Raw genomic sequence first — 11,416 nt, forward strand, 5'->3', positions numbered from 1 at the left:
TTTCAGGCATAACTTTCATTTGTTTGGTATTAGAAAATGCCATGCTCTTCGCACTCCGTTCTATTGGTGGCAGTATAGGAATGTCGATCTTATGAAGCTGAAATCATAGAACAAAAGACGATGTAGACAGGAAACGAGTTTATGTTGGTTGACCAGTTGCCTTTTTAACAAATTTAACCTAATCTATACGATTTATATGAAAGTCAAAGCACTCTGATTTTTAAGAGAGACTGGTATGCTAATTTTTTGACACCACAATATCCAGAAGGAGACGGCGAACACAAAGACCTGCGCGAGGGTAGCATCAGCGCAGGAGAAGAGGGCAGACTCGAGGTAAACAATCATTAGCTATAGTCAATGTTTGCCACCACTTATTATGGAAAATGTGCAATGTGACTATTTCGATGTGGCAATTTCATGTATTTGTCGATATTCTATCTGGCATGCTTGCATTTACATACGTTAGCTAGCAAGGTATATGCCAGCCTGCTCTGAAAATTACATTACAAACTAGCTAGGTAGTTAGCTATAGTTAACGTTAGCTGGCTAACGCTTGCGCATTTCAGCTGACAATAACGTACAAGCAAGCTAAGTTAACATTATAGAAGACAAATGCAACTACCTACAGTTGAAGTCGGAAGTTTACATACGCCTTAGCCAAATACATTTAAACTGAGTTTTTCACAATTCCTGACATTTAATCCCAGTAAAAAGTCCCTGTTTTAGGTCAGGATCACCACTATTTTAAGAATGTTAAATGTCAGAATGATAGTAGCGAGAATGATTTATTTCAGCCTTTATTTCATCACATTCGCAGTGGGTCAGAAGTTTACATACACTCAATTAGTATTTGGTAGCATTGCCTTTAAATTGTTTAACATGGGTCAAATGTTTCAGGTAGCCTTCCACAAGCTTCTCACAATAAGTTGGGTGAATTTTAGCCCATCCTCCTGACAGCTGGTGTAACTGAGTCAGGTTTGTAAGCCTCCTTGCTCGTACACTTTTTTTCATTTCTGCCCATACATGTTCTATAGGATTGAGGTTAGGGCTTTGTGATGGCCACTCCAATACCTTGACTGTGTTGTCCTTAAGCCATTATGCCACAACTTTGGAAGAATGCTTGGGGTCATTGTCCATTTGGAAGACCCATTTGCGACCAAGCGTTAACTTACTGACTGATGTCTTGAGATGGTGCTTAAATATATCCACATCATTTTCCTCCCTCATGATGCCATCTATTTTGTGAAGTGCACCAGTCCCTCCTGCAGCAAAGCACCCCCACAACATGATGCTGCCACCCCCGTGCTTCACAGTTGGGATGGTATTCTTCGGCTTGTAAGCATCCCCCTTTTTCCTCCAAACATAACAATGGTGATTATGGCCAAACAGTTCTATTTTTGTTTCATCAGACCAGAGGACATTTCTCCAAAAAGTACAATCTTTGTCCCCATGTGCAGTTGCAAACCATAGTCTGGCGGTTTTGGAGCAGTGGCTTCTTCCTTGCTGAGGGGCCTTTCAGGTTATGTTGATATAGGACTCGTTTTTACTGTGGATATAGATACTTTTGTACTGGTTTCCTCCAGCATCTTCACAAGGTCCTTTGCTGTTGTTCTGGGATTGATTTGCACTTTTCACACCAAAGTATGTTCATCTCTAGCAGACAGGACCCGTCTCCTTCCTGAGCAGTATGACGGCTGTGTGTTCCCATGGTGTTTATACTTGCGTACTGTTGTTTGTACAGATGAACATGGTGCCTTCAGGCATTTGGAAATTGCTCCCAAGGATGAACCAGACTTAGGGTCCACAATTTTTCCCATGATGTCAAGCAAAGAGGCACTGAGTTTGAAGGTAGGCCTTGAAATACATCCACAGGTACACCTCCAATTGACTCAGGCTAATTGACATCATTTATCAGAAGCTTCTAAAGCCATGACATCATTTTCTGGAATTTTCCAAGCTGTTTAAAAGCACAGTCAATTTAGTTTATGTAAACTTCTGACACAATATAATTGTGATTTAAGTGAAATAATATGTCTGTAAACAATTGTTGGAAAAATTACTTGTCATGCACAAAGTAGATGTCCTAACCGACTTGCCAAAACTATAGTTTGTAAACAAGAAGTTTGTGGAGTGGTTGAAAAACGAGTTTTAATGACTCCAATCTAAGTATATGTACATTTCTGACTTCAACTGTATATATTGGAACTCAACTTGTTTGTTTAGAAGCCTGTTAATTCGTTTGAGTCCTTAGTGATGTCTTGCCTTGAACATGCATATATGGGCAAATAACATCCAATACATCCATAATCAACAGCAAACCATGTTTATTTTCATCACATACTTAACGTTAGTGTTTATATAGTTGTCACCCAGACTAGAGGTTGAACGATTATGATTTTTCAATACCGAGACCGATTATTGGAGAACCAAATAAAAGCCGATACCGATTAATCGGACAATTTCTTTTAATATTTTTTTGGTTGTAATAATGACAATTACAACAATACTGAATGAACACTTATTTTTACTTAATATTATACATCAATAAAATCAATTTAGCCTCATAAATAATGAAACATGTTCAATTTGGTTTAAATAATGCAAAAACAAAGTGTTGGAGAAGAAAGTAAAAGTGCAATATGTGCCATGTAAGAAAGCTAACGTTTAAGTTCCTTGCTCAGAACATGAGAACATATGAATGCTGGTGGTTCCTTTTAACATGAATCTTCAATATTCCCAGGTAAGAAGTTTTAGGTTGTAGTTATTATAGGAATTATAGGACTATTTCTCTCTATACCATTTGTATTTCATTAACCTTTGACTATTGGATGTTCTTATAGGCACTTTAGTATTGCCAGTGTAACAGTATAGCTTCCGTCCCTCTCCTCGCTCCTACCTGGGCTCGAACCAGGAACAGATCGACAACAGCCACCCTCGAAGCAGCGTTACCCATGCAGAGCAAGGGGAACAACCACTCCAAGTCTCAGAGCGAGTGACGTTTGAAACGCTATTAGTGCGCACCCCACTAACTAGCCAGCCATTTCACATCGGTTACACCAGCCTAATCTCGGGAGTTGATAGGCTTGAAGTCATAAACAGCGCAATGCTTGAAGCACAACGAAGAGCTGCTGGCAAACGCACGAAAGTGCTGTTTGAATGAATGCTTACGAGCCTGCTGCTGCCTACCACCGCTCAGTCAGACTGCTCTATCAAATCATAGACTTAGTTATAACATAATAACACACAGAAATACGAGCCTTAGGTCATTAATATGGTCGAATCCGAAAACTATCATCTCGAAAACAAGACGTTTATTCTTTCAGTGAAATACGGAACCGTTCCGTATTTTATCTACCGGGTGGCATCCATAAGTCTAAATATTCCTGTTACATTGCACAACCTTCAATGTTATGTCATAATTGCGTAAAATTCTGTCAAATTAGGCGGCCCAAACTGTTGCATATACACTGACTCTGCGTGCAATGAACGCAAGAGAAGTGCCTGCTAACCTGGATTTCTTTTAGCTAAATATGCTTATATAAAATATATACTTCTGTGTATTGATTTTAAGAAAGGCATTGATGTTTATGGTTTGGTACACATTGGAGCAACGATACGCACCGCATCGATTATATGCAACGCAGGTCACGCTAGATGAACTAGTAATATCATCAACTATGTGTAGTTAACTAGTGATTATGATTGATTGTTTTTTACAAGATAAGTTTAATGCTAGCTAGCAACTTACCTTGGCTTACTGCATTCGCGTAACAGGCAGGCTCCTCGTGGAGTGCAATGTAATCAGGTGGTTAGAGCGTTGGACTAGTTAACTGTAAGGTTGCAAGATTGAATCCCCCGAGCTGACAAGGTAAAAATCGGTCGTTCTGCCCTTGAACGAGGCAGTTAACCCACCGTTCCTAGGCCGTCATTGAAAATAAGAATGTGTTCTTAACTGAAATGCCTAGTTAAATAAAGATTAAATAAAGGTGTAAAACCTTTATCGGTCGACCTCTAACCCAGACACACAGTACAGTTCACCACCTCTTTATTCTCTGCAGTGAACCTGGAGTATCAGCCCAGCTCTGGCACCTTGGCAGAATGTACCCAATGGATCCAGAGAAGCACAGTCAGCGGAGGGAGTTTAGAGAACCAGAGGCATGCAGTCGGAAGAGGGAGTATGAAGAACCAGAGAGGTACAGTCGGCGGAGGGAGTACGGAGGACCGAGCTCAGGACAATGGGACGATAGCCTTGAGAAGAGAGGCAATGGCCAGGCTATGCCCCGTGAGCCCTACAGTGAATACTCCAGCATGAGGAGGACTAGAGAAGGTGGGAAGGAGTCTGGTGCTTCCTCTGCTATGAGCTACATCATGGACCCATCGTCCAGAGACTCGAGCAAAGGCTCATTCAGGGGTAGCAGTGCTCCCTTCTCCCCAGACACAGATGGAGATCCTGTGAAGCTCAGTGTGGAGGACCTGGAACTCGCTCGTAAGAAGAAGGAGCTGAAGGTCATAGAGGAGAAGATAGCTCACAAGAAAGCTGTTCTTGCTCTGCAAAAAGTTAAACGCGGCGCTAAGGACATGCCTGAAACACAGGCTGCATCCACAACAGTGAAGGGCATCTCTAAACAGACCAAGATCAACAATACAATATTCAAAACATACAACCATGTCACCGACAAGTCGTCACGCGTATGCCTACCTCTTAAACAGAGGGTGCTGGACATTCTGAGTAAGTTCAGAAGAACAGCGGTACGGTGCATGCGTAAGGTATGTACCTATTAGTTCTGCATTTATTCATCAGGGCTGGGTTCAATTCTGAATTGGAAATTGGTCTTTATTTCCCATAAAAGTATTGGATTTTAATTGGTCACACCCCACAGGAGCAGAATTAAATTTGAATTAAAGGGATAGTTCGTGCAAAAATCTAGATTTGGGTTGAATTCCGCTTAATTTCTTCCATACATCATTATGTTCTTGTTGACATCATGTATGGTGACCAATACTGTTTTACATGTTGTAGCCCTACAAGCTCGCCGTCATGTATTCAGTTAAGATCAGTTATTAATCCATGAAGAGTCTAAGAGGTAAATAAAAACTGGCCTTAGATCACTATTCAGAGACAGCTGCATTACACATAATAAACTATTCTCTCTCTTTTCCTCCGTGATACCCCTGCCAAGCCGAAGAAACAAAACAACATGCGAGCATTGGAGCTGATGATTAGCGCTCCCCTAGAAAATGAAGAGGCCCATCCTTTGAGACTGAGAGTGAAGGTTTTAATGAACCAACGACGCTCTCACAACAATAAGGTATGTAGCCATCACAAAAGTAGGTCGGCAAAAGTATCATAAGGAAGTCAAGAAAACCATGGCCCCCGATGAATGCAATCGCTTTCTCCCATTGACACCCATCCGGCATACGCAGGATAGGAAGTGCCTACTTACTTGTACCCTTCATAATATTTTTTGTGTTCATATAAGCCTAGTTTTTTTCTCTCAAATGTCACGGCTATATTAGTGTTATCCCTGTCAGCCACCTGATGCATAAATTGCTACCTAGCATGCGAACAGTCATTGAGATGAACTTGTAGCATAGCTAGCCAGCTAAAAGCCAATCGTTGCTGAATGAGTCATTCTGAGTAAAATGCAGTTGACAAAATGCAACCAAATACATTCATTGTGACAATCAGATGAACATAGCATAGACAATCAGATGAACATCCACACTACAAAGGTAGCGTGAAATGCACACACAAGCGATACGTAAATGAAGCTACGTTTGATGGGGCGGTGTTGATGCAAGCGGCTCAAGCGCATTTTGTTTGTTTTAGTGCTGAGCGATTAGTGTTTTTTCGGGTTTTGATTATTCCGTTTTTAAACATTAAATGCATTGTGGGTTGAATGCTCTAACAGAGTAAAACAATTAATAAAAGTACCATGATGGTAGTGACTGGCAATTACTGCTTATCACTTATTAACCATAATTTATTCACATTACTTTAATTGAATAAAACATTTCAGTTGTGTATATTACATTTGTTTTATTTGATGACTTTATTTCATTCCAAGTCATCATCTCATCTCTATAGAGCTGCTGCCTATGCTGTCTTACAAAATTGCTATTTTGTAGTTCTTCAACGTAAATAAGGCATACTTTTATGACTGCTGAATACCAACTAGATCATGTATTTTCAGGTAGAGATTCCTCACAGAGCAACAGCTGCTCTCTATATCACCTCGCAATTGTGCATTCTTCTCTTCAGTAGCAGGCATAAAAGAAACAGACCGGACAAGTAGATGCGCCCGGGTGGCGCAATGGTCTAGGGCACTGCATCACAGTGCTAGCTGCGCCACCAGAGTCTCTGGGTTCGCACCCAGGCTCTGTCGCAGCCGGCCGCAACCGGGAGGTCCGTGGGGCGACGCACAATTGGCATAGCGTCGTCCGGGTTAGGGAGGGTTTGGCCGGTAGGGATATCCTTGTCTCAGTATGTAAAATGTAATAAAAATGTATGCACTCTACTGTAAGTCGCTCTGGATAAGAGCGTCTGCTAAATGACTAAAATGTAAAATGTAAATGTGCAATGGATTATGGTCATTGTAGTTAATTACCACATTTTATGAGCTAAACCATGTATAATATTGGCCTGTTGGAAACTACTATTCCCTACTACATTGCACAGTTCAGGCTGGATCTGATTTGTCTTGAGAGAAACTGTGCCATGTACGCATTGAGCTCACAGAAAAAAACTGAACGAAATGGTATTCAAATAATTGAACATACGCAAAATGTTGGTTAATCGCCCAGCACTAGTTTGTTTATAGCTGAAGTGGATAGATATTAAATGATATTTCCTCATATGTTTCCTGTTAGGTGGTCCCTAATGATAAACAACATAATCCAACCATTCAGGGACCAGATCACTCACTCAGGACACAGGAGAAAGACATAGCAGCCACAGGCTTCCAGCGCTTCCTCAATGTTCTCAATGAAGGTGTGGACATCAACAAGCTCTCAAAGATCGTCAACGATGAAAATGAGCCACTCATTGTGGGCGAGGAGCTACCACAAGTTTGGCCAACTCTGCTCGAGGGTCATGTTGACTCCAGCAGTAGATCCAAGTCTTCTCCAGTTGAGGAGAAGAAGGTGAGGCTTGAGGATGAGCAGCGGTACGAGCGGATGCAGACCCTCCTGGAGATCGTTGGGCTGGACTTGGGGGTTGAGGAGTTGGGTCGGCTAACAGACAGGACCAATGATAGGCTGTATGGGAAGATGGGAGACTTGAAAAGGGACAGAGAGGACAGAGCCAGAGAAGGGGAAAGTTCTACGAGAGAGAGATGCGGGCAAAGATGCTCTAGTACCAGAGACAAGGACAGAGTCAGAGAAAGGGACAGATCTGAGAGAAATCGAAAAGGAGACGGGCAGAGACACTCTAGTACCAGAGAGAGAGACGAGGACAAACCGGTAGTCAGAGAAACGAACAGATCAGAAAGGAACAGAGATAAAGACGTGGACAGAGACCCAGAGAAGGACTGGGACGGAGGCCGAGAGAGAGACCGGGACAGATCTAGGAGAGACGGGGGCAGATACAGATCTGAGAGAGACAGAGACCCAGAGAAAGGCAGGGACGGAGGCCGAGAGAAAGACCGGGACAGATACAGATCTGAGAGAGACAGAAACCGGGAGATAGACAAGGATGTAGACTGGTGGCTGCAAAGGACCAGAGACGGAGACAAACGTTCTAGGGCCAGAGACTGGAACAGAGAGAGATCTGAGAGGGATAGGTATGGGGATGAGTCCAGGGAACGCTCCATTGAGCTCAACTCATACCCCATGGACCCTATATTCCCTGTTTCTCATCCTCATGCCTCTATGATGGCTACCTACTCCACCACCCAGTACTCTCAGTATATGGCATACCACAGCAGCCCCTACACCATTGCCTTCCCTCCAGGGTGGGGTTATCCCCCTGGTACCATGCCCCCTGGTACCATGCCTCCTGGAATCATGCCCGCTGGTGCCATGCTGCCTAGTAATAAGCCCCTCCTATCTAACACCCCTGGGTATCCACCCTACCCCAACTACCCCCCATATTACTCTTATGGCACCACAGCCTTAAACCAGACATACGCATACACCCAGCCTGCCAGGACTACAGCAGTCTTAAGTCAGAGATGCACATACACCCAACCCGCTAGCAAACGCAAGAAAAATCAACAGAGGCATGACCTAAGGAAAGTGTCCTGTCAGATGGTGACAAAGAAGTACGCCGTGGTTTTGACCACTCCGATAGCGACAAAGAAGTCCCCCTCTGAACCAGGGTCCAAGATTAAAGCAAAGGGGAGAAACAATATATTCTTCACAGGTATATTCATGAAGAGTTATCACAGTCATCTAAGGAAGTTTCAGTATAATTTGAAACGGCTTGCGAAGAGGAAGAATAAGGCTCACCAGCGCAAAAGAAAGCGATTGCTTGCAGAAGCAGCAGGGAAAGTGGCCCCTCATTTCCCTCTTGAACCGGAGCCCAAGAAAGACCAAGAAGGAGGAGCAATGATAGATGGGGAGAAACTACATGCTGACACTGCTGGAGAAGTGATCCCTCAGGAAGCTGCAAATAATTTGGAGGCACCATCTGAAACAAGGCCTAAGAAAGAACCAGAAGGTGAGAAACTACATGTTGACACTGCTGGAGAAGTGATCCCTCAGGAAGCTGCAAATAATTTGGAGGCATCATCTGAAACAGGGCCTAAGAAAGAACCAGAAGGTGAGAAACTACATGCTGACAATGCTGGAGAAGTGATCCCTCAGGAAGCTGCAAATAATTTGGAGGCACCATCTGAAACAGGGCCTAAGAAAGAACTAGAAGGCGAGAAACTACATGCGGATGCTGCAGAGAAAGTGGCTCCTCAGGTGACTGCAGTGGACTCTGCGGCCCCCTCTGAAATGGGCCCCAAGAAAAAAAAGTTGTATCCAGGTATCTTCATGAGGATTCTAATGAGACGTCTAAAGAGGCATCAGTACAAGATAAAAAGGAAGAAGAAGCATTTTGCAAAGAGGAGGAAAAAGGCTTTCCAGTACAAAGGGAAGAGACCATTGGTAGACACTAAGGAAAAAGTGCCTCTTCTAGAGGCTGCAAAGGACTCTGGGAACCCTTCTGAACCATGGCCCAAGAAAAAGAAAAAAAAGAAAACACTAGAGGAAAAAGGAGGTATATACTACCCAGGGATATTCATAAGGGTACACAGAACCTATTTGACAAGGGGGAAACTGTCAAAGGCAAAAGCAGCTGCTGAAGGCACTGAGGCCATTTCTGAACCAGCACCCAAGATTGAAGGGGAGGGAGGAATGACAGAAGGGGAGGAACTGCTTGCAGACACCATAGAGAAAGGGGTTCCTCAAGTGGCTACAAATGACTCTGGGCTTCCCTCTGAACCAGGGCCCAACAAAGAACCAGAAAGAGAGGAAGAAACTATGTTAGAAGAGGAGAAACTGCTTGCAGATCATGTGGCGAAAGTGTCTGTAAAAGGCCCTCAGGTCCTCTTGGAACCAAAGGCTGAGGAAGACCGAGAAGGAGAGAACGACGCAATTATAGATGGCGAGAAACTGCTAGCAGACCCTGTGGAGAAAGTGGCTATAACGGGCCCTGGATTCCTCTCTGAACCAGAGGCTGAGAAGGAGACAAGGGGAGAAACAACCAGTGGCATGAGAATTAATGGAGGAAAAATAAGGTTGGTGCTTTTTTCTTTTCTTTTTTTTGCATTTGTATTTCATTGTAATTGTTGGAAGTAATGTCTTTGGTATGGAAGTGAAGTTCTCCCTTGGTTATCTGAATTAACCTCATCTTAGTGAAAGGTATGGGTATGTTGACCTTTTGTCTACCTATAACTTAGCGTTCACCATTCAACCACATTTTGTCCTTGTTACGGCAAAAAAACTTTTAATGACATTGAATTTCTTACATGTTCCTCGGCTTGAAGAGTTCAACCTGAAGATGGGCACGCCTAACATAGCCTCAAAGGATGACTAGCTGTTGTAAGTAGAAGCACCAGAAATACATCGGTTTCAAGAGAACATGATTGTATTCTATAGCGAGTCATTCGTCTCAACTATTTCTCTATTCTGCAGATCTTCACTTGGCATCATGAGCTCATCTCCCACTAGAATAGAACCTGACCCATCCAGACCCTATGGACATCAGTTGGCTTATATTCTTACCTATCAACCATTTATAGATTTGTAATGATACTAACAAAGGATTTGTTAAAGTTTAGTCTTATCCTTAAATGCTTCGTATTGAAGTTATTTTCAGTGTAATTTATGGGTATTGTGTGTGGGGTATGGGTAGGGTCTAGCACATTCATATATGCTAAGTACCTTTAGCGCCTATTGATGATAGTATCTTCTGGCCGGGGGCGTTTAATTAAGAGCCCCGACCCTTGCATTAAATGTTAACGCGCATCGCTTGCGGTCTGATTTTGGAACATAAGGAACTATCTTTCATATCAGCGGGACAAAAATGCACATTTATTGGGTTAGGGTTCCCACACGGCCATATTTCCATGTTACAGTGCTTGTTTACGGAAAACGGACGGAAGACGGGAGTCGACTACCTGTGCTAATTACCGATCTGCATCTCCAAAACCCTGTGTGTAAACGGAAGATGGACGCCACAAACTCGCTGTCACTGAAAAATACTGTCGGCTGCAACTGTTAAAACCGGTTTTATAAAATGGGTGGTTTGAGGCCTGAATTCTGATTGGCTGAAAGCCATGGTATATCAGACCGTATACCATGGGTATGACTAAACATTTAGTTTTACTGCTCTAATTACATTGGTAACCAGTTTATAATAGCAATAAGGCTCCTCTGGGGTTTGTGATGTAGGGCCAATATACCACGGCTAAGGGCTGTGTCCAGGCACTCCGTGTTGCGTCGTGCATAAGAACAGTCCTTAGCTGTGGTATATTGGCCATATACCACAACTCCTTGGGCCTTATTGCTTAAATAACAGTAGAGTAAGTGTACATTTTGCATATGAAAGATGGCTTTATGTTTATAGAACCGTACCGCAATTTAGATGGAGTATTTGGCTGCCTGAGACAATTTGCCTGTTCTAAACCAAATAAGGGCGTGGGGTTTACTTGGTCTGGTCATGTGGTCAGGAAATATTCATGGCCCTAGGCATAGTACATGTGTATCAATGCATGAAAAGACTATTGACGGTATTATGTTTGTAAGTTATCATGCCTGATAGCTGAAAGTAAGAACTGCCCTTGTTTCATTCCCCAGTGCAGTCAGCCCTCCTATTTCTATAGATCTTTCACTTTGTAAATATGTAATTGAATAAAATATTCGGTCTATTGTAAGTGTGTAGTGTATCATATTTCAAATGAACTTCACCCGAATGAGCTTCACATTC

General features: G+C 42.9%; 1 protein-coding gene across 2 annotated transcripts; it reads left to right on the plus strand.

Moving 5' to 3' along the window:
* Window positions 1-96: 96 nt before the first annotated feature.
* On the plus strand, window positions 97-11,363 carry LOC129837689 (uncharacterized). Of its 2 annotated transcripts, XM_055904069.1 has the most exons (7): window positions 97-333; window positions 1,742-1,848; window positions 4,059-4,767; window positions 5,181-5,309; window positions 6,871-9,725; window positions 9,975-10,029; window positions 10,123-11,363. In XM_055904069.1, the coding sequence occupies exons 3-6, from the start codon at window positions 4,099-4,101 to the stop codon at window positions 10,000-10,002; spliced, it is 3,681 nt and encodes a 1,226-aa protein (XP_055760044.1). In that variant the 5' UTR covers window positions 97-333; window positions 1,742-1,848; window positions 4,059-4,098; the 3' UTR covers window positions 10,003-10,029; window positions 10,123-11,363. The 2 variants fall into 2 exon arrangements, with proteins under 2 accessions (XP_055760044.1, XP_055760036.1); XM_055904061.1 differs by lacking the exon at window positions 1,742-1,848.
* Window positions 11,364-11,416: the final 53 nt, after the last annotated feature.

This window comes from Salvelinus fontinalis, chromosome 3 (assembly GCF_029448725.1).
Source record: "Salvelinus fontinalis isolate EN_2023a chromosome 3, ASM2944872v1, whole genome shotgun sequence".
Taxonomy (NCBI): Eukaryota; Metazoa; Chordata; class Actinopteri; order Salmoniformes; family Salmonidae; genus Salvelinus; species Salvelinus fontinalis.

What these genes read in the sequence shown, in the direction of transcription:
- LOC129837689 (XM_055904069.1), top strand. Translation starts at nt 4,099, where the DNA reads ATGTACCCAATGGATCCAGAGAAGCACAGTCAGCGGAGGGAGTTTAGA. An exon ending in CGGTACGGTGCATGCGTAAG is followed by an intron (nt 4,768 to 5,180) that starts GTATGTACCTAT and finishes ACCCCTGCCAAG; the next exon opens with CCGAAGAAACAAAACAACAT. An exon ending in ATTAATGGAGGAAAAATAAG is followed by an intron (nt 9,726 to 9,974) that starts GTTGGTGCTTTT and finishes CTCGGCTTGAAG; the next exon opens with AGTTCAACCTGAAGATGGGC.